This window comes from Phycomyces blakesleeanus, assembly GCF_001638985.1.
Source record: "Phycomyces blakesleeanus NRRL 1555(-) unplaced genomic scaffold PHYBLscaffold_1, whole genome shotgun sequence".
NCBI lineage: Eukaryota > Fungi > Mucoromycota > Mucoromycetes > Mucorales > Phycomycetaceae > Phycomyces > Phycomyces blakesleeanus.
Genome location: NW_017265134.1, coordinates 3,032,033 through 3,054,608, shown reverse-complemented (window position 1 = coordinate 3,054,608; position 22,576 = coordinate 3,032,033). Strand labels below are relative to the sequence as shown.

The window sequence follows — 22,576 nt, the reverse complement described above, 5'->3', positions numbered from 1 at the left end:
ATGAATTTAATGCATGCTTCATATTTTATCATTATCTCCCTTTTTTTTGTATCCCCTAGCTTAGTTTCCCTTTCTAGTTTTTCCCATTTTCCCCCTTGGGTTTTTTTCCTTTCTATTATTCTTTTTTGTACTCTTAAAGGTGGGCAATAGCTCTATAGTGCGTGTGCCCACTAGCCTTTCAATAAAAATCTTTTACCTACACCAAGAAACCCTCATATGTTTGAAGCGGTACTGTATAAAAGTAATTGGCTGCAGTACCAGTCCCTTTTTCAATCGATTTCAACCTTTTTAATCAGTCACAAAGTCTCTAACCCCCAATTATAATTTTATATTTTAATTTTAATTTTAATTTTAATGTTATTTATATTATTTTGATTTCTTATTATAAAAATTTGACTTCTTGTTATTTTTATTTTTATTCTTCGCCTAATTTTCTGAAAACAAATTTCTTTTCCCTTTATTTTTTCCCAAAATTAGTTTCTCCCTCTTTTAGTTTTCTTACTTTTCTTATGCACTAAATGTGATGTTTTCCTCTCAACACTACTTTACCGAAATTGTTAACTGTAGTTTTTTTATTTCTTTATAATATACTTCTTTCCAATCTTTTTGATTCTTTGTAGTTATGTATTATAATTTCATTTATTTTTCTTTCATAATAAATCTTGACTACAATTATTTTATCTATCTTTTTTATCACAATTATCTCCTAGACATCAGTGCAACCTATTTTTGCTATAATTTTTATCCAAAAAGTAGTATAAATAACCTTTCAAAATCAATTAATAAACATTTGTAATTTTTTTTGATACAAAAGTTTTCTCTAAAGATGCTGTCTACCTTCTTTATTTTCTCTTGTAAATTTTTCTTCTATTTACACTGGAAAAATAGGGTAATTTCATCTATGGCGTAGGATACTATTATTTGTGGAGTGGTAGCTTAAATTTCTATTACTTTTGTCTTTTTTATTTTCGACGGCAATGATAATGCTCAGTCTGTTTTATTGGATAAAAAAACGAGTTTACTCTTTTTTGTAAAAAATGTCTGCAAGATTTCTTTTTGGGACTTGTAGCCATGTTGCTGAGTCAATAGTTGTAGGGAACTTAAACCAAATGATATCTTTTGAGTGAGATAATAAAGCTTTTTATTGTTGTAATATTTATTTATAAGTATGATGAGGTTAATGGTCATGATATTACTACAAATATTTTTGTTGTATATGCTCTACAGCTAATAAAATGTATATGACAACATGTTTTAACAAAAGTGTGTATTATTGTATTTTAGAATGAGGCAATCAATTACTGTTTAGAGAACTGCCCATTTTAACAACCGGAATAAACTATGTCATTTTGGAAGCTGATGTAATTTGGAAAAATATATATTAAATTGTGTTCCTGAACAATTTTCTATTCTTGGCAATTCTAAAGACTTAAAAAATAAAACATATGCACACAATATGTCAAACAACAACAGCAATTCAGAATGCAAGTGCTCTAAATGCTCTTCCAATAGCATGAGATTTGTTTTGGTGTCTGCTCAAACACACAGAAGACATGCACAACAGGATATTGTGAGACAATATCAGTCAGGATCTTCTTGTAAGTTCAAATTTAAGAAAATTATTATTGAGACAATTTTAATAAAATATTTATTTTCATATAATATAGCCTCAGTTGTAGAAGTAATGTCGAATGACAATGACATAGAGATTGACTTTGAAGACAATGTTGATGCTGAAGATCAAGTGGAAGATATGCATAGTATTTTTATTAAAGTTTTATAATCATTTATAATATCTAATAATTTGATTCTTTTCTACCTAATAAAACAGTCGAAGACTTACTTCTTTTTGACATTGATTCCTTATTTGATTCTGAAAGCGAAGATGAGAGTATTATTGAAGCAATCATTTTGGATATTTCTGATGATGAATCTGATGATTTTAGAGGTTAGTACAAAAAGCACATATAAATCAATAAAGTCAACAAGTATTGATTTTTTTTCAAATAGAGCACTTTTCTTCATCCAATATGCCAGTCAATTTTACTCATGCTTTCATTGCTTCTTTTGCTGCCTTCTTCATATCCAAATATGTTGTCAATTCTGGTAGTGCTGTTCTGTTAAAGTTTCTTAACAAAGTATTGGCACACTTTGGACAGTCTTTCCGTCTTCCCCTCAGTATAAATGGTGTCAACTCTATGACCAGTCTCAGCAACATGACTCGAGGTGTCCAGCAGTTTGTTGCATGTGGCGATTGTAACAAAGTATACGAAGAGTCCAATGTTGTTCCAGAGTGTTGTGATTTCAAGAGACTCTCTGGTAGAGAATGTGGAAACGCTCTTTTCTTTGCAACATCAAGAGCCTTGACTATCCCCAAAAAGATCTACATGTATAACTCCATAATCAAAACATTGTCTATCCTTTTTTGCTGCCCTGGATTCAAAGACAACATCAGCCATTGGAGAATCAGAGTGCAAGTTCCAGGCATGATGTTTGACATTTACAATGGTACGAAGTGGAACAGTCTGAAGGATAGCAATGGTTTACCATTTGTGAATCATAAGCGCTCCATAATGCTTACCATGAACATCGATTGGTTTCAACCTTTTGATGGGGTCACTTACTCCTGTGGTGTGATATATCTTTGCATCAACAACTTGCCAAGATCGGAATGGTACAAGAAGGAGAATGTTGTTCTTGTTGGTCTCATGCCAGGGCCTAAGAAAGCAAAGACAAGTGAGATCAATCACTACCTCCGTCCCCTTGTTGCGGAACTCAACCAGTTGTATGGCAGTGTGGTGATGCCTACTGTACAGTGTCCATCTGGTGCTCTTGTCCATGCTGCCTGTAAGACTTGTGGGCTCACCTCTCATTCAAGCACATGTACATGCAATAAGTGCAACCAACAGTTCCCTCGCCTTCCAGACTCCAATGCTGTGGACTACTCTGGGTTCATGTTTTCTGAGTGGGTGCCTTGCACTGATGCCAAAAACTGCTGTGATGCCGAGTTGTGGAGAATGGCCAGCAGTGATGCACAGAGAAAGAGATTGGAGAGGGAAAATAGTGTCCGATGGTCAGAATTGCATGACCTGGTTTACTTTAACCTCATGGAGTGCATTGTCATCAATCTGATGCCCAACCTGTACCTTGGAACAGCAAAGAGGATAATGAAGAAATGGAGATCTTCAGGTCTCATCACAGATGCACACTTGGCCGAAATGCAGTTGGATGCTGACAAGCTTGTACTGCCAGAGAACTACACGCCATTAGGGACAAAGATTGGGCGTGGCTTCCCATTCATGAAGGCCGACGAGTGGAAGTCTTGGTGCTTGGTGTACTCTCCTGTTCTCCTGCGTGGTTGTCTACCTGAAGCTTATCTCAGTAACTGGACAACATTTGTCAATGCATGCCAGTACCTCTCAATGCCAAGCATATCCATGGCTCACCTTGATGAAGTCCATCAATCTTTGGAGGTTTTCTGCAGAGAGTGCGAGAAGTTGTATAAAGTCCCATTCCTTTTGCCAAACATGCATCTCCATCTTCATCTGCGAGAGACTGTACTGAACTTTGGCCCGGTTTATGGCTATTGGCTTTTTAGTTTCGAAAGATGCAATGATATCTTGAAAAACTATGCAACAAATAGAAAAGACGGGTTTGAGGGAACCTATATGAAGAAGTATCTTGAAGAAGTATATCAGGGAGATCTTATTTGCCAAACTTTGCCAATAATTCGATCTGAGCATTCGGCAATCATCCTTGAGCTCACTGCATCCACTGCCAATTCCATAGCCACTTCCACTTCCACTGCCGCCTCAATCCAATTCGATATCAATGCTTTTCTTGATTCTCCTGAGATCAACTTTGATATCATCAAGAGAAATGAGCCTTTGCTCCCTTCCGCACTTTCTTTAGCTCTAAAGGATGAGATTTCCATGGATGAATCCGAATATGAGCATTTGTTGGAATACTATTGTGAGACATATGATGATCAAACTCTTGTTCATTATTGTCAGGCTGGTCATTCCAATAATTTTGTTAACAATTGGATACAGAAGTTTGAATCAATCAATCTTCTTGGGCAAATCTACAAGAGCAAAACGAAGAATCAGCACGGGTCGTTCATGCAAGCCTTGTTTGAGACAAGTGATGGTAGAAGTACCAAGCCATATGCGGGCCAAATTCAGTACCTCTTTGTCAATACTGCTGTAAACTCGTTTGCTGGTCATGCAAGCCAGCATGTATTTGCATATGTATGATGGTACAAGGAAGTTTTACTTCAGCCCAGAGCAGGAGAAGGAGTTGAGGTGAATGAGGTGGGGTTCGAAGATGACAGCATGAACAGCATTCTCCCAATGCATAGAATCTGCTATCCAGTCGCAGTAGGCGAGCACCTTGGTCTAGAAGGCAAAGTTCAGATGTGTGTAGTTCCTTTGCCACAAAAAATATATATTTAGATTCAAATACAAAAATAAAACATGTATAAAAAAGAAATATTAATTAATACAGACTAATATATATAGCTGCACATTTATTTTTTATTATTTCTGTAAATTTTTGTTTGTATTTGGCATGCTATACATGCATCTGTATACATCATGCTAATCCGTAAACATAAACAAGTAGAAAAAAGACTCTAAAATAGTGGGCAAGAAAAAAATGATTTATTTTGAAAAGCACCAATCTGGTAAAGTAACTGCCAAATCCTCGGAAATTCTCACTTCTTTCTCATAAGGGATGCACTTTTTCAAGCTTTCTGAATTTTTTTCAAATGGATAACAGTAAGTTCATCAATAGTACTAATAAACGTCTGGAGCCAGTTTAAAGAATAAATAGTATTAATAAAGTATTATTATTTTCTTTAAAACATAAATAGATGTTTAACATTATCTCATCAGTTCTCCAGCTGGGACGATATGCCCACACTTTATCTTCATCCAACTCGCCATCAGACATCACGTCAATAGAAAGAATATTTCCGCAATCATATCGATTCATGTCCTCATGAATAGCCTCTGTGTATGTCTGGTACGTGATAATACGATGGTCAAGAAGCTACCAAAGAATATTGTATTAAAACATTAAATCAATAGTAAATTAACTTTATTTTAAAACTTACAGTCTTCTTTCTGTTGCGTCTTCTTCCAGCTTTATTTCTAGCCATAATCTTCTCTGCTGAGGTCCGGAAGACTCGCACTTGATTTTGGTAGTGATTCTTTATTATATTCATAATGACACTCTTTGACACATTTGTGCAACATCTTTGAGGTCTCAGGTACTTGAAGAGAGCCAGTGCAAGTGTCTTGTTGTACTTATTGCTATACGTGCCAGTCATTAACCATGCTGATCTATTATTATTCTCAGCAACTTTGAGCAGGTCTGTGCTAACAATGTTTGGTTTCTTGATGTAACTATTGATAAGTTGCTATAAAAACAGTATTAGATATATTAATCAGTAATGTTATTATTATCAATTTACTTACAGAAATCAAGGGATGATGTTTTGCTCCAAGGTCAAGATCATCATCCATGGAAGAAGAAGAATCCGCTGGTACAGCAGAAGGCATCACAGAATTTTGGCTGGTCATTGCCTTTTTTATTTCGGCATTTTCAGTCATGAGCTGAAGGAACGAGTTCTTCAAAAATTCATTTGTCTTGTTGGACAAATCCAGGCCATTCTTCAAATGAGTTATTGCATCAGTCACTTCTTTTGCATTTTCTTGCAAGGATTGCATCGACACATTGTTGGCTGCCAACAAGGTAAGGACGTGATCCATTGGGGTCACAGCGACTTGAACTTCAGGGGCTGTGTCAACTGCTACTTCTGGAGTTGGTGTATCAATTGGAGCAACAACACCGGCAATTGTGCTATTAAGAACAGCATTCATGCGTAGGTTAGGTTGGTGGGGAGCAGTAGGAATACGCTTTGGCATTTTCTGTTAATAAAATAAATATTAATAATTTTCAACTAATATTGTACAATTCACTACACTTGTTATATCATATTTAAAATTCACATACTAGTAAAGAGGATAAACAGTGCAGATTAACTCTCTACCTTTCATTTGCTATTTAAGCACATCTCCCAACCGCTTGATCCACATTTAGACAACTTCTTTTCTAACTCAATGAGGCACAAAGTAGTATTTCAAGATGACGGTAGTCATCTTCTTTTGGAGTATTACTTTTTACAGCCCACATTTTGTCAGAGTCAAACTGGATTTTAAGACAAGTCTTTTTTTTTCTTTTTTTTTCTTTCAACAACATTTATTATTAATATTTTCTTTGTTTCTCTTTTGCTTATGTTTTTACAATTTCACTTATAATTTTTTCTTTCTTTTATAGCTCAATACTAAATATGTGTCTCTTTGTTTGGCTGTACTCTGTCTGATATATCAAAGTAAGATATCATTCTCTTACAGATCTTTGTTACTCATCATATTGTTTGTCTAGCCATTGCTACTCATTTCCATTGAGTCTCATCATCTCTTAATCGAACATGATAGTAAGTTTTTTTCTTAAAAAAAATTGAACTTATTCTTTTGTCTTCCTCATAAATATATATTTATTTCTATTACAATTTATTAGTTATGTCTGATATTATGCAGAAAGACGTATAATCAGTAATATTTGGTAAGTTAACTACAATATATTTAATAAATACGCCTTTAATACGCACAATATTAATAATTATTTCTTTTTAGAACGTATCTCTATTCAAAGACTACTGGTATTGTCTTGATAATTCTGAAAAACATGTTTTTATCAATTTTATGTCAAGTCTTCTCCGTCTTGTAAGTATTTATGAAGAAATTTCAATTTAAATCATTTACTAATTCTTCTTTTCTATTAATCATTTTTTAATAGCATTCCCGCTATTAAAGTATGTATTCCATGTCTACTCCCGGAAGGCTTTAAATTATATATAGCGAGCAAGAAGTATTAGCAATTATAATAGCTATAGTATCAAAACTGTCACGAAATTAGGATATTTATCTAGAAAAGATTTTCCTATGAAATAAAACAAGATTGAACAAAAAATGTATAACCCAATGTTTTTTCCAAAAAATAAATAAATAAAAGTAAAATAAATAAACAAACCAAAGAGGTTTGTTTATAAAAATTTACTCATGCTTTGTTTCTCTTTTCCATTGTAAAAAAATCTAGTTTCATTGCTTTTGTGTATATAAAAAACCTAGTTTCATCACTTTGAGCATGTATAAAAAATCAACTATCATCATTTCTTTATATTGTAAAAAATCTACAATCATCTCTTTGATAGTTTTTAAAGCATTTCTGCAGCCAATAAAAAAACCCGGTAAAAATAATAATATGGGACGCTAGCTCTTTATAGATCTCAAAATATAACACATAAAGAGGTAGACTTGATAGGAGTAAAGCATAACTATAATATTTATTCAGTTTCCATAGTTTGCAGACTGACAATTGTTCTACATTGGGTTTTTGTGTACCCATTATTATGATGATACACATCAGTACCATAGATGGTATCGTATCATTGCTCAAAATGATATATCACAAAAATTGTGATGATATCAGCTCAATCATCTACATTTTTGGTACATTTGATCCAGATGAATATACCCTATTTTTCCAGTGTTACTGTTTTTCTTTGTCAAGTCTTCATAGAAGATTGATTATTTTCTATTATTTTTCTATTATTTTTCTTCCCCTCAAATTTTATGATTTTCATTTTGTTGAATTTTCCCTTTATTTCTCATTTTAAAATTACCTTAGAAATTCTCTTAGTTAATTTTCAAGCTTTTATTCTCTAAATACTTCTCTTAACTTAGTTTTTTTTATATTAGCATTATTCATTTCTATTTGCTAGTTCTAGATATTTTTTCCCTTCCAAAATATCTTCTATTTTTCGCTTCTAGAAGTAGCTTCTCTTATTTATTTTATATTTTTATACAATTATTTCGCAATTTAAATAACTCTACCTCATTACGGAATTCAATTCTTATTACTACCCTTATCTTGCTTGTCTTGTACACACTATACACATAACAAAGTATCACGTACATCATTTTGACACGTATGTTATAGGCAAGTCTGGTATTTGGCCATGTTGTAGTATCCAGTACTGGAAGGTCAGTCTGCTTGGTGGGTATGTCTGGCAGTTTGTTGTGACATGTTGTCCCAGTTATAAGAGGCTGATATTAATGGTTTGTTGATGTAGTACTGTGCCCTCAGTGATAAGAGAAGAATTTTTCTGTGCACAGGAATAATCTTGTTTCTGTTCCCTGTTCCTTCTACATACAATACTTTTTCCTTTTCCCTTGTTAATATATTTGTTCACATTGGACTCATTCAAAATCATGGTTATTCATGCTAGTAACATTTCTCTTCTACAGTGCACACAATTCATCTTGCCAACATCTCTGTACAACATCAGTACTTTATTATTAGATTTTTACCATATCTTTATTCATATATTTTATCCTTGCCATATCAATTATTCATTATTCTATTTTTACTATCTTTATTTTTTCTGAACTTCTATTATCAATTCTAAATCTCGTTGACTATAAAAAGAGAAGCAAATTCAACTCAATAAAATTATTCAATTCAGTATTTTTTTTTGTTTTCTTCTCTTGTGATTTATACTATCTTGCAACATAAAATATTGGTTCATTTGTTTTAGAAAGATTGTTTGTTGGTTTTAATCTCCTTGTTGGTTATTACTTTTCTGTTTGAACATTCTCTTTTCATACATCTTTCTTTCTCTCTCACGTTTAACAATGATTCTATCAGTTGTTCTCTCTTTTCTTATTTGTCAACTATTGCTGTTCACTGTCTTTTACTGTATCTGTCTTCTATTCTATTCTATTATCATTGTATTTTATTTGCTGAGTAATCCATTACAATCTACAACAAACCTAACATATCACATATCAATTTCTTCTTCTTCTTCTATTCCTAATTGTTTGCGCTTGCTTAGCCTGACACTCTCAAGATCTATATCAATGTAGTTTCTGGAACATTAGACAATCTGACAGAGCAGTTCAGTACTTTCTTTTCTTCTTCTTCTCCTCCTGTAGATACATTATGCACAGCTTTTGCTCAAGCTATATATGATGCTCTAGACTCAACTGTTGGCTGCCACCACTGTGTACTATACAAAAGTACTAGTTCTGGTCAGTGGACCTTCAAGAAATCATAGATCTGAGAGAATGTAGTCACTAATGCTGGTGTCATTCAAGTGGTTTGCAGAAAGTATTATGCTAGACGCACCACCAGGATGCATGCCATGCTGTTAGTTTGTCTGACCAGCATTGTTGCTGTGAAACCTGGAAGGAATTCTGCAAGAAACTAGCAGCCCAAAGCTTCAGCAAAACCACAGGCACAATCAAAAGAATCCGTGACAGCCGCCAAGCATGCCCCATTTTTGTTGATCCTGATGGACCTCAAGTTGCTGCAAACCATATAGCTGATCATTTTCAACAGATTTTCTCAGGACAATTTCTTCCTGCATGCCGCCCCACTGACCAGACCGTTTCTATTTTGTCATTCATTGAGAGTGATGGGTCATGTCCTTTTGATCCTCTCTCAGTAGAGTATACACTCATCAAACTTTCTGTCTGCAAAGCTTCTGGCATTGATCATATTTGTGCTGTAATGTTGTATTCAGTTGCAAAAATGGTGTCCCCTGTCCTTGCTCTTCTTTTCTAGCTCTATTTGCAATGGGGTTCTGCTTCTCTGGCATGGCACACTGCTCAAGTTGTTCCCATCTTTAAAAAGAATAAAACTAACAATCTTGCCAATTATTGTTCTATTAGCTTTATCTTAATCCTGAGAAAAGCAATGGAATACTGTCTTGCCCTTTCTTTTGAAGATGTGTCACCTACAATTGACATTGTTCAAGGTGGATTTTGACGTCAACATAGCTCTCTTGACCAGATTATTTGTCTCCATGCAATTGTTTGCCATCACACAGTTCTGTTCAAGGCTCCACCAGTTCTTGCTTTTCTAGACATTGAGTCAGCTTGTGACACTATTGATTGCTCAATCATTCAGAAATTTCTCTGTTTTTTAGCCTCTAATGCTATGCTAGCTTTGTTGCAAAGTCTTTTTGACGATGTGCATGTTGAGGTTTTTCTCTTTAGTGTCACGTTCCATTCGTTTCAGCCATTCACTGGCGTTCTTCAAGGATCTGTGCTCTCACCTCACTTGTACTCTGTATATATCAATTTTCTTCCAGCTACTCTTTGTGCTGCAGGTGAACTTTGCAACACTGTATTTGATCAGATTTTGGCTATCAAGATTGAAGACAAATTGGTTAACACTTTGCTGTTTGCTGATAATGTTGCAATAATTGCCATACCTGAAGCCATGTCAGTCATTTTGAACTCTGCTGAGCAATATTCCAAGGAGCTTGGGTATCATTAGAGCCTCACAAAATGAATTATCCTTCACTATTCCACTGCTCTCTTTCCATTCTATATCTCTTTCTATAATGTGCTAATTTCTTATTCTTTCTCTTTTCTGCACCTTGGTGCTCCCTTCTCAGCAAAAGGCACCATTAATCTATTTACTGCAAAAATTATATGATTTCATTGAGTAGAAAGAAAGCAAATATCATGTTGAAAGCACGGATTTCAACATGATTCTATCATAGTTACCCCCTAAATACTTAGTATATTTGTAACAAGTAGAAAGAAGTCTAGAATCATGGAGAAAATATTATTCTGGTGGAAAGCAATACTGTTCCTCAGTCCGCCAACATTATTTGAATATATGCTGCACAGGTCTGTGCTGTGCATTTGAATTATATGAGTATTATATTCTATTTTGAATCTGTATTTAATTTAAAAAAGGAGCGGACATGGATACTGCTTCAACATATATACTTTCCCACATTTTGTTGTATAATTATTTGCTGTTTTATAATTAATATATGTGGGAAAGTATACTTTAAGACTTATAATCTGTGGGAGAGTATTCTTTTAATGTGGACATAAATACTTCTTTAACCGATATACTTTCCCCATTTTTCACTGTATATTTAATTCTAGTTTTATAATAAAAATTTGTGGGATAGTATACTTTATGATGTATAATATGTGGGAGAGCATACATTTTAAAAAAGTTTTTTTTTGTATTGGTTTGGTTGAAAAATTAGTTTTATTTGTTTATTTTGAACGATTGAAAAAGAAACATTTTTTTGAAAAACATGGTGATTGTATAATAGTTATTTATAAAACTATCAAATCCGTTAATGTTTCTAAGTATATGCAGCTAATTGATCTTTGGTCTAAGCTGTTATACTAGTGCTTACATAAAGATATAACAAGCTTTTAAAGCCATGTAACAAAAAAAAGAAAAATCGAGAAAATGATTTTTAGACAGAAGAAAATGCGCAAGCTAATATCATTTTGATGTAATTGTTATATAAATATATCTTAAAAAGAACTTACTGATCTAAGAATAATATAATTCTTGCTGTACAAACTATTATTACAAAATATTATGATTAACATTGCATTTAAGATAAGTATAAAAGCAATTGACACACAAGAGAGTTACTAAACACTGTTTTTTATATAATAAAATAGTATAGACTGGTTGGATAAATCCTGTTAAAGAAATATAATAATATCAAATGCAAGATAATAATTAAAATATAGAAGGTGCAAAACTTCAATAAACACGTACTGTCAAATTTCATGAGAATATCATTGCCAAGAGGATTGAATAGATACTATGTCTAGTATATTAAAGCTTTGTGTAAAAGAAATAAAAACAAACAACAATGTGTGAGTATATAAGATCATGACATGTTTTGAATTAGATATTATATATAGACAAACACATGTAGATTGAATGACCATACAAGGGGAAACAAGTGAGTAAACCAGATCATAAGTAAAAATGATAGAAGGATAGAATAAACTTACTTGGTGACAAGTGTCAAAAATATATAAAAGAAAGATAAAAGAAAGAAAGAAAGAAAATGTCTTTTTGAATTAAAAAGCTAGAATTATAATAAATCACGAGTGGTATATATAATAATCCAAAAGAAGCAAGCTAAATGAATATAAATTTCCAAATGAAGATATAAGCTTGTGCACCCAACCTATATACTCCTCAGAGTTAAAACCAAAGTATTTGAACATGAATAAAGAAGATATTTTTTGATAAATAAGATGCAAAACCTATTGAATTACTATCCCTCTCCCTTTCCTCTTTTTAGTTGTATGTGTAGACCTGCCAAATTTTATAAAGCTTACTTTGATAATACCAATCAATATTAAAGTTTTTTCATGTATAGAAAATAAACAATTTTGCACCTGCGGACTATTCGTTCAACGACTTTATATATGCTGCTATTGCACACAGTGCTGCACCAGATAGTAGCAACTTTATGCTACCCGATAATGCAACGACTGCTATGATGTTAACTCATAGCCAGACTACCAAAAGTATATCGGATCCTTTGATTTGGATGATGAGCACAATGAACAACCAGTTGAAAGGTCTGGCAAACCAGGTTTTGCTCATAACTGGTGATATCACTTTATTCAACCAGACCATGACTTGCCTCCAGGAGACTGTGATCAATATCCTCGCTGGTCAGGCTGCTATTCACAATGTTGCTTCCAGATGTAATACTACATCAAGCACTGAACTTTTTGGTGGTTTTTCATCTTTGATGGAAGAAGACACACAGAAATATCAGTAAATCTTTTTTTTAAAAAAAAATGATAAAATCATCTAACACTACTCTTGTAGACCCTTATTAAGGACTATGTTAAGACATAAAACTTTACCAGCAACGATCCAAGAGAAATTACTGCAAATGATGCAAAGCTAGAATGTGTGCTGACAAGCTATTTCATGAGTAGTGATAACCATGGTCTTGCATCAGCTATGAGCACATACTTGCGGAGACAGCTCTGTTCTGCTGGGATAGTCACGCGTGTTCTTGAAGGTATAATAAAAAAACATTTCAGCAACCAAGTGCGCGAGTCTCGCAGATCAGCCAAATCCACAAAAAGAAAAAACACTGCCACAAGAAGACGTCAGCATGATGTGGCAGTAAGTTATTCATTTAATATATATAGATATATTATGTCACTTACAATTTTTAATATATTTTCAGCTTCTTCACCAGTGTGGACTTACATACAAAGAAAACAAAAATGCAATTGACAAGTTTATGGATAAAGTTGACTGTGCCCATGCTATCCAGAAAGCCACCATGTCTGACAAAGAGTCTGATGATAAGAATTCTGTAAGAAACAAGACTCTTATGGCTTATTATTCTAGTTGGGGAAGTGATGAGATAATATATTTTTGTAGAAATTTAAAGTATAACAGAGAATTAATTCATATAATTAAAAATTAAATAGCTCCAAAAGCTCTTTACTTCCCTTGACAAGTATTCCACTTTGAAGACAAAGAAAAGAACTGCAAGAAAGATCACACGTGTTTGGGCTATGTGTGACGCAGCTGTACCAACTAATTTAAAAGTCCCATTAGCTCAATAAACTATTAAAAATTAATAAACAAAATATAGTTTTCCACTTTCAAAAGCTTATATATAGATAACAAACATTTTCTTGATAATATATTAATAATAAATTGATAGATAGATATATATTTTTGTTTATGCATATACTTTTCCAAATAACAGGGCTATTAGCATGTAAGTATTACTAGTGGCAGTTGTATGCACATCAATTGCAGCAGGCATCAAGATTCGATGAACAGGTAAGATGTTCTGAAAGTCACTTCTTGTAAATGTGAATTCATTTAACTCGATGTCACTGTGGTAAATGACAGCATTTATAACTCTATACTCATAGATTTCTACAAGCTTGTATCCATTTACGAGCTTGTAGAAATGTCAGGGAAGATTTTTTAACCAATAGAATTAATAAAAATAGAAGAAATTATAACTTCAGACTCGTAGATTTCTACGAGCTTGTAGATTCTTTAGCAAGTATGATTTGTGAGATTTTAGATTATTTTTTCATCTAATCCAATCAATTGCTCTAAATATAGTAAATTTATACCTTTTTAGATACTTTAAACTTTCTTATAATTGGTCCAACAAACTTAATGTTTTATATCAATATATTTTTATTTTTTGACTTTATTAATAGTAAAAGTAATAAAATAAGGCTCTTCTTTAGCCTTCTTATATATATAGCATTCCCTCTAACAAAGAGTACTAAAAAATAGTAGACAAATGATAGAATAAGTATGTAAAAAGAAGACTATGATAATTTTAAATTAAATAATAAGTATAGTAAAAGTTTAATTTAAATTGTAAGATCAATGCCTTTATAAACTACTAGATATTGCTTTGGCCAGAAATAAAAAAGGGAGTTTCGTTTAACATTACAAGAGCTATAGCTATATATCATTCTATCTATAAAATATGTATATGTGTGCTTATCTTGTAAGGCTTTGATAAAATGTTTTGTGTTATAGGATCTTGTTATAGATCTCTTGCTTAATATTGCTATTGTCTAAAAGTTATAGGTTATTGGTTAGTACTTTGTAAAGTCTGAAAGACTTGTCAACAACAGTAATAGTGAGAAGAAATAGAAAGAAAAAGACTTTATAAAATAAAACACAAGTTTGCATTAAAAAAAATATCAGTAGATATGACTGTTTCTAGTATAAGCTCAGATTCAAGGTACAAAGTTCATAGGGCTTGTTTGACCCTTTAGTTGATTTTTCTTTAATCAAGCAAGTAGTTCTCTCTATTCGGAAATCAAGATGGTTTCCTGGGTTGACAACAAGACTTTCATTTTCAAAATATTTCTCTAGAGCCAAAATAGGTTAGAGATATTCTAAACTTGATAAGTGCTAGATGGTACTCAAAAATCTGCTATTTCTTTCCAAAATAAGGCAGCTTGTTTCAAATACTTGTAGATTTTTTTCTACAGTATGTACTGATCACTTCATGTATCTTGACTTGCTGTTCTATATCATCTAACATAAGCAAATACATGCCTATCTGCTTAGTAGATCACATGATCAATGATGTCACTGACAAAAAGATATTGAATTTGGCCAGTAAAGGCACTCATTCCGTGGCCATTGTTTTCATGAAACATTGCTTGTATTACTGAATCTCATCAAACTATATCATTACTACCCTTGTAAATCTGTCTAAGAAGATTGATCGATGAAATTTTCTGGATAATATTGTCTACAAAAAATTTGCCAAAGAGTGCCTGCCTGTAATTTTTCAGTGAAGTATTGTTATATGCTGTTCTGTAATACTTAAGTAGATGAGCATACTCATCTTCTTCCATTAGCATAAAATTCCCAAGATTGAGAGGAAAGGCGGACAGAAGCAATGTCTTATTACCCTTTACATTGTTAATAGTTACAACAGCAGAATCAAGAAAGTTCTTCAAATTGAAACTAGAAGCAGTCAATAAGTAAGGCATGGCAGGGATGGAAATGGCAGTGGCAAGAGTCGGAACTGAACCAATGAGCTTGTATATCAAGGAATGGTGTGATGTAATGAAAACAAGTAAGAGTATTATACGAGCAAGATCTGCTTTATATGCATCCTCAAGGTATTTACACATAAAGGTTCCTTCAAACCCGTCCCTCTTGTTCATCTTATAGTTTTTTAATTGGCCATTGTATCTTTCAAAGCTAAAAAGCCAGTATCCATATACTGGACCAAAGTTCAGAACCATCTCTTTGAGATGCATATGTAAGTGCATATTAGGCAATATGAAATCTTTGTCATACACATCCTCGCATCCCTGACCAAACAACTTCAAACAATTGTAAACGTGAGAAAGATCTACAGCTGTAATACTTGGCTTAGTCAAGTACCTGCAAGCATTAACAAAGTGCATCCAATTGTTGAGATTTTCAGATGGTAAATGGCCAGCCAAGAGAACAGGGGAGTAGACTAAACACCAGGACTTCCATTCATCTGCCTTTATAAATGAAAAGTCCTTTACAATCTTGTTTCTCAATGGAGTTATGTTGAGAGGAACAATCATGCTGTCAGCTTCATGCTGCATTTTGACAAGATGCTCGTCAGTTAGCAGCTTATCAGCTCTCCATCTCTTCATCATTCTTTTTGCCGTGCCTAGAAACAGGTTGTGCATTGGATTGATAATAGTGCATTCGACTGCATTGAAGTATTTCAGTTCAAGGAGCTCTGACCAACGCACATCATTCTCTCTTTCCAGTCTCATTTTCTCAGCTTCACTTCTGGCACGTCTCCATTTCTCTGCATCTCTGCAATGTTTTTCGTTGGTATGAGACACCCACTCAGAGAACACAAGACCAGAATAGTTCATGTCTTTTCCATCTGTACGACAAGAGATATGGCAGTTGCATATATGACATGCATTAATACTGGCATGTGAAGTAAACCCGCATGTTTTTCTTGCAGTCGGGATGTCACAGGCAATGAGGAGCAATGCAGCATAAATCAATGTACTAGACGGACACTCATTAGTAGAAAGAACCACACCCAAGTACAGCTTCTTGAGCTCAACTATGAGAGGACGAAGGTAGTGGTTTATCTCACTGGTTTTGGCTTCTTTTGGTCCTGGCATAAGACTGACAAGAATGATATTCTCCTTCTTGTATCTCTTTTCCCTTGGCAGGTTGTTAACCGACAGATAGATAGCTCCACACGAGTATAATATCTCATCAAAAGGCTGGAATCAATTGATACTTAATGTAAGCATTAGAGAACGTTCATGGGCTAAAAATTGCTGATTGTTACTGTCTTTCAAGTTTCTCCACTTTGCACCATCATATATATCAAAAAGACTTCTAGGCACTTGTTGTCTGAACCTCCAGAGATTGATGGCTCTCTCAAATTCAGAGCAAGAGAAAAGAATTGAGATTGCTGTTGTGATTGAGTTGTATATGTACATCTTTTTTGGCCGATCTAGGTTGTTGGATGCTCCCAAGAGAAGTTGGGTTCCACATACGTCTCCAGATAGTTTTCTAAAATTGCAACACTGTGGAACAGGCTCAGACTCAGAAAATATTTTATGGCATTCACTACATGCCACAAAGCGTTAGACACTTTCTGTCAATGCATTGAACTCTGTCATAGAATACAAGCTTGGTAGACTCAATGGCAGATGGAACAATTAACCAAAATGTATCAGCACCTCATTAATAAATTTGATGAAGATGACACCACCGGAATTGACTACATATTTTGATATAAAAAATGCAGTGAAGGATGCAATGAAAGCATGGATTGGATCAGCTGGCATTGTGTGTCTAAAGCGTTGTTCTGTTTGGCGGTTATATTAATGAGCAAGGTTTTTTTCAAGGTATTTCGTTTAGTTTTTTACTTACCATTAATATTTTGGTCTGCATTATCAGTCTCATTAGAATCTACGCAAGTGTTGTTGGTAGAGTCAGATATATCTTCTGTGACTATATTTGGAAGATATAACTAGTTAGGTTTACGATTTCTTATACAACACAATAAAATTATATAATTGCCTTTGTGAATCTCAAAAACATTGCTCTCAGGCTCAGAATCCATGTTGCTTATGTTGTAATTCATCATGTTTTAGGAATTGTCATTCACAATGTCACTGGCATTTTCATTTACCATATCTACTACTTCAAGAGACAATACTATATTATATAAATTTATTAAATTGTCGCATAAAATAAAATAAAATAAAATGTATAGTGTTTCTCTACATATAATATTATCTTTGAAAATTTCTTTGCACATCATCAGCAAAATGTCTACAGCATGTCTGAGTAGAGACCATAGCAAAATATCTATCATTGGGAGAGCACACTGAACAATTGCATTTAATTAAGTTGTACTTATTAGACATTTTAAGTTTGCTTGCGTTTATAAAATTTGTACAAACAGGAACATATTCAATAGCACAGCTTATTTTTATAGTTTTTATTTTTTTAGATAACCATTAAAAGATGCAATATGTCTTATATCCAATAGAAAAAGCTACATAGTATTATTGCTGCCAAAATTTGAAAAAATGATGGAGTTAGAATTTGATTAACTTGTCTCTTTGGTTTTACTCAACTTTCCCATGATGAAATTATATAATTTTTGCAGTGTAATTGCCACATGCAGCAAACTGCTAGACATCTCAAGTCACATTGCTGAAACCAGTCATAGAGTTGACACCATTTATACTGAGGGAAAGACAGAGAGACTGTCCAAATTGTGACAATACTTTGTTAACACTGCAAAAGACAACCGATTTAAGTAGCTTAATTTTTGTTTAAATCCTCCAAAAATTGGTGGTTTATGTTCAATTATAGTTTGGTATTTGTTACAAAAATTGGTTCATTTAGTTAACCAAATGATGAGATTATAGATACTAAAATCAATAGATAAATTGAGAGTTATAATTCCCCCTTTTCTTGAAATGTTATAATTGTCTGTAATTCTGGTTATATATTCACCCATAACTTCAAACCGTACCTAAACCCTACTTGTTATAGAATTGGCTTTGAACTCTCTACCTCTTAAAAAATTTTATTTGCTTTAATTACATGATATTATTGGATAGACCTCACTAAAATCGACCTAGAATCAGTCTGAAATCTGACAGGAACCAGCATTCAAATGAATGATTGTAAAAAAAAACTTAAATAGATCTTGTTGACATCATCAAGAGATGACGCATTTAAAATAGAATCTCATGGAAAAAATGGTTTTTATTGATTTTTGAATGGTTGGAAAATATATTTAGCTATTTAATATGAACCACTAATACTTCTTTAAAAGTGTGTATCCGAATAGTACGACTTGTATACATGTTATACTTTCATTTATTGGACGGCTTGAATACATTGGATGACCTAACTTATACTATACTTCCCTACCTTATCGGTTTCATGTATTCGGCGCGTTTTTTGGTTTTACACTTCTTTAACTGAAAATGAAATCCTTGGTATTTTCTTGGAGAATACGTTTGTTTGGAACTACATTAGCTTAGAGCAAAAAAAGATACAGAAGTATTAATACAGGTTTCTTTATGAAATAAAATGAAATAACATACTTACTAGATCATTTATGAGGGTTCATAACAAATCTTGCGATAGAATAAAAATCCGTTTGATTGATATTTTCTTTTAAATAAAAAGCAAGAAATAAAATAAACAACTTTATTAATATGTATGCTTTGATTGTAAAGACACTTGAATTACTTACATATTATAGACACGCGTTTGCAAAAGGGGGCAAACCAGTATGACTTGAAAAAAAGGCGTGACATATTTATCTGAGAAGAAGAATTGATAAGTTACATTATTTAAGTTGAGTTATATATATATTACCTTTTCATAGACTGACAATACCAGAAAGTATATAGTGTCAAGAGCAAAATATCTTTTATTACAAAATGGGTAGAAGCCCTATCATTTTAAAAGTAAAAAATATTTAGTCAGCAAGGTGTTTCATTTTAGTTAGGAGATTGTTTATTACCTGTACTGTTTTGAATGCTTGTTGAGTGTATTGTTTATCTAATATATATTAAGATGATTCTAAAAGCCAAAAGTATTAATAAAAGTTGAGATCTTAAGAGTAAGCTTACCAAGACATATAAAAAGAGACAAAATGAGAAGAGCAGGTTAAAGAAAGAGAAAATAAAAAAGAGGGGCGCAGTTATTCTATTAAATACGAATTCGGGGTTTTTTTTAAAAGTAAATAAATCAAAAAATAATTTTTGTCTGTAACTTAGAATTGAAAGAAAACGCAGTTGCACTATGCCAGCAGCTAATACATATGAAAAACAGAGTATAGTATAAAATCATATTATTCAAATACTAATACATAATATAAGAATAAAACATGGATTGAAAATTAAATTAAAGAAACACATAAAATACTCACAACAAGAGTGGAAACATTCAAAGCTGTTCTTGTTACGTAATAGATCATGGTGTTCTCTGAGAAAGAATAAAACTTAAAGCCCAAATTAAACATAATATAAATAGACCCTTTGGATTTAAAAAAAAACAAACTATTCTTATTATTCACAATGTCAAGAAATCTCAATAACAATTCAGTTAACAATGCTTTTGGTGAAGAACCTTCTGTGGGAAGGTAGATTAAAACCAGGCAGTCTTCAATTTTCTTATATTAATTTTATTTTCGTTTTTTATAAAAATCAAAAAAAAGCCCACCAAGAAATACCAATGATATAAGGACGATAATGTTGCAACACTCACAGGGAACAGTGAGCAATCAAAGACCACTAGCACCAAAGAGAGCTCGGTTGAATCTTGAAGGTGATTCGTCGGGTAGAACTCGTAACATCCATGATGTGTACGAGAAACTTGATACCATGAATGGTGTCTTAAACACTGTTTTGAAGAACACATCTTCTGAGAAAGCTGAAGCCACTGCTAGTAATGCAGTTGAGCAAGACATGTCGCCTGGACGTCAACCAACATTGGATGTAAGTAATCATAATATGTTTTTATGTAGATAGAATTTAATATACATTCATATTATAGCAATTGTTGCGCGATTATTTGAGTGAAGAGAAATTGTATGACCAATACAATACCAATGAAAATAAAAACAGTGAGGGAAACAGACTCGTTCTGAAGTCTGTTACCGATTACCTTCGTCATCAAGAAGAGGGGAAAAAGATGGACTTGCCAACTCTTCGAACTAAGATTGTGCGGCACATTGGCAACAGAAAGTTGCAAGAAAAAAAAACAGGAGAAAAGAAGCAGGAAGAGAATCGACGGGCCTGTCTTCGTCAGCGACGTGTAAAGGTAAAAAACACATGCACACAATATACTAGATGTGATATTAAATTAGAAATATTATATATTTATATATAGTCGTGTGAAAGAAGACAATCTGCCTTGAAAGCCAATTGGGCACACTTTGTGAACAGCTTTGGAGAGAATGTTGACAGTATTCTCCATGCTGATTACATGTCAGACCTTGAGAGTGATGACGAAAGAGAAGAAGAGGAACAGGATTCGTCCTCAGAAAAGAGTTTTTTTTGGAGATTCCGTCCAAGCTGGAGAAGCGAAGAGGTATAGTACAAAAAACTATTTTTTTGGATGGTGTGTAATAATACTTACATTGACATATAGGGAGATAGGTTCGTTGATGAACTTGATGCGGATTATGAGGCAGCTCATGATAAGAAAAATAATACCCGTCCATTCGAGCATAAATTTAAAGGAATAAGAGATAAGCAGCTTAGTAAGACCAAGGCAAACAAGCTGCCATCATGGTCAAAGAAACAATAAGACAATAAATCAAACATTTTCTAATAAATTGATAAAAGAGTGCAAAGTGGTATTTTATTAATATTATTTAAGCTTCTATTTTTTGGGGTAAAGGGATTACTAAACGTTTAAATTCACTAGTTATAGTAAACCTATATTTAGCAATTGCGATTGGTGAATATAAACAATGTACTGGAATAATACATTCATAATTAAGTACAGAAGTAGGTTCATTCCAGAGCTCAATGCCTTCATTTAACATTGGCTGGTAACTCCCCGAAGAATAACTAGAGTATCACTCAACAAACGCAAAAGTATGGGTGATGACAGTTTCGTTGATGGTTATCAAATGTTGAAATAAATACAGTATATGGCCAGGAAACACTGCTTTATCTTCACTGTTATTCTCAAGATAATAGGCGCGGAAATAAGATCCAGAAGAGTATTCCTGTCCAAGAAGAGATATCCATTTCATTTTCTCAATTCGGTTATTGACAAAAATCTGGTTAGACTCGCAGTTTGAATAATGGTCAAAAAGATCGTGACTGCCATACGCGTGTCTGTAAAACTCCAGTAAACATTCATAATGTCCCTTGCACATTGTAATCCTTTGGTCGAGTTTAATCGGAAACACTGAAGGGGGCAATGGCTCACAACCCAAAGCAGAATGACGAGGGTTTAACGAATATTCAACAAAGTCAGACAGAGAAAAGGTACTGGCAGTAGAAGATGGATGCAATGCTGCTAATTGATCTTGACTATTTGAAATGCGATGCAGAAAGTCAATTGCGAACTGGGGGAGATGGTTGACGAAAGATTGTATGAAGCTGCCAATGTATGTTCTCTCCAAAAATCTCTTCATCATTGTTGATTCGAAGCCGCCTTTTTGATTTGTTTCGATATTCTTCAACAAACCATTGTATCTCTCAAAACTGAATAACCAGAAAGCATAAATTGGCCCAAAGTCATGAACACACTCGCCAAGATGAAGATGTAGATGCATATTCGGTGTCATGGCCGATTTTCCATACAGTGTCTGAAATCTTGTACAAAACAATTGGAGTTTACTGTGGGCTTCGTCTATTTCTTTGTCATTGATCGAAGGTTTTGTGAGTAAGCGGCATGCGTCAACAAACAAAATCCAGTTTTCGAGATTCTTGGCTGGGAGCACATGCTTCAGAACAAATGGAGAGTATATGACGCACCATGACTTCCACTTGTCAGCTTTCATGAACGAAAACCCATCGGCAATCTTCTTTGTTATACGCGCATATCCACAAGATACAACAATACCATTGGCAAGCTCTTGCATAGTTAACTGATTCTTTTCATTGATGTAGTTACACTCGCGCCA

At 33.4% G+C, this 22,576-nt stretch overlaps 9 protein-coding genes across 9 annotated transcripts; 5 read left to right on the top strand and 4 right to left on the bottom strand.

Annotated features, from left to right (window-relative positions):
• Nucleotides 1-1,456: 1,456 nt before the first annotated feature.
• Nucleotides 1,457-4,454, top strand: PHYBLDRAFT_161810 (hypothetical protein; the record flags this gene model as incomplete). The annotated part of the gene is made up of 6 exons (XM_018434481.1): nucleotides 1,457-1,598; nucleotides 1,668-1,760; nucleotides 1,832-1,948; nucleotides 2,011-2,389; nucleotides 3,017-4,238; nucleotides 4,266-4,454. 6 exons carry the CDS (start codon nucleotides 1,457-1,459, stop codon nucleotides 4,452-4,454), a joined length of 2,142 nt encoding a protein of 713 aa, XP_018299224.1.
• A 207-nt stretch (nucleotides 4,455-4,661) lies between these two features.
• Nucleotides 4,662-5,930, bottom strand: PHYBLDRAFT_161809 (hypothetical protein; the record flags this gene model as incomplete). The annotated part of the gene is made up of 4 exons (XM_018434480.1): nucleotides 4,662-4,749; nucleotides 4,883-5,052; nucleotides 5,117-5,422; nucleotides 5,481-5,930. 4 exons carry the CDS (start codon nucleotides 5,928-5,930, stop codon nucleotides 4,662-4,664), a joined length of 1,014 nt encoding a protein of 337 aa, XP_018299223.1.
• Nucleotides 5,931-9,206: 3,276 nt separating this feature from the next.
• On the top strand, nucleotides 9,207-10,410 carry PHYBLDRAFT_73719 (hypothetical protein; the record flags this gene model as incomplete). Its single annotated transcript, XM_018442905.1, has 3 exons — nucleotides 9,207-9,280; nucleotides 9,801-9,886; nucleotides 9,959-10,410. The coding sequence occupies 3 exons, from the start codon at nucleotides 9,207-9,209 to the stop codon at nucleotides 10,408-10,410; spliced, it is 612 nt and encodes a 203-aa protein (XP_018299222.1).
• A 1,314-nt stretch (nucleotides 10,411-11,724) lies between these two features.
• PHYBLDRAFT_73718 (hypothetical protein) lies at nucleotides 11,725-12,703 on the top strand (the record flags this gene model as incomplete). Its single annotated transcript, XM_018442904.1, has 2 exons — nucleotides 11,725-11,748; nucleotides 12,293-12,703. The coding sequence occupies 2 exons, from the start codon at nucleotides 11,725-11,727 to the stop codon at nucleotides 12,701-12,703; spliced, it is 435 nt and encodes a 144-aa protein (XP_018299221.1).
• A 155-nt stretch (nucleotides 12,704-12,858) lies between these two features.
• Nucleotides 12,859-13,511, top strand: PHYBLDRAFT_161806 (hypothetical protein; the record flags this gene model as incomplete). Its single annotated transcript, XM_018434479.1, has 3 exons — nucleotides 12,859-13,059; nucleotides 13,124-13,255; nucleotides 13,374-13,511. 3 exons carry the CDS (start codon nucleotides 12,859-12,861, stop codon nucleotides 13,509-13,511), a joined length of 471 nt encoding a protein of 156 aa, XP_018299220.1.
• A 2,571-nt stretch (nucleotides 13,512-16,082) lies between these two features.
• PHYBLDRAFT_102157 (hypothetical protein) lies at nucleotides 16,083-16,622 on the bottom strand (the record flags this gene model as incomplete). Its single annotated transcript, XM_018427676.1, has 1 exon — nucleotides 16,083-16,622. A coding segment is annotated over one exon (540 nt), but the record flags the coding sequence as incomplete, so codon positions are not given.
• Nucleotides 16,623-16,909: 287 nt separating this feature from the next.
• Nucleotides 16,910-18,109, bottom strand: PHYBLDRAFT_161804 (hypothetical protein; the record flags this gene model as incomplete). Its single annotated transcript, XM_018434478.1, has 4 exons — nucleotides 16,910-17,025; nucleotides 17,332-17,431; nucleotides 17,594-17,619; nucleotides 18,022-18,109. 4 exons carry the CDS (start codon nucleotides 18,107-18,109, stop codon nucleotides 16,910-16,912), a joined length of 330 nt encoding a protein of 109 aa, XP_018299218.1.
• Nucleotides 18,110-20,009: 1,900 nt separating this feature from the next.
• On the top strand, nucleotides 20,010-21,243 carry PHYBLDRAFT_161803 (hypothetical protein; the record flags this gene model as incomplete). Its single annotated transcript, XM_018434477.1, has 5 exons — nucleotides 20,010-20,074; nucleotides 20,150-20,429; nucleotides 20,488-20,754; nucleotides 20,824-21,024; nucleotides 21,085-21,243. The coding sequence occupies 5 exons, from the start codon at nucleotides 20,010-20,012 to the stop codon at nucleotides 21,241-21,243; spliced, it is 972 nt and encodes a 323-aa protein (XP_018299217.1).
• Nucleotides 21,244-21,821: 578 nt separating this feature from the next.
• Nucleotides 21,822-22,508, bottom strand: PHYBLDRAFT_157085 (hypothetical protein; the record flags this gene model as incomplete). Its single annotated transcript, XM_018433560.1, has 1 exon — nucleotides 21,822-22,508. A coding segment is annotated over exon 1 (259 nt), but the record flags the coding sequence as incomplete, so codon positions are not given.
• Between the last annotated feature and the right edge of the window lie 68 nt (nucleotides 22,509-22,576).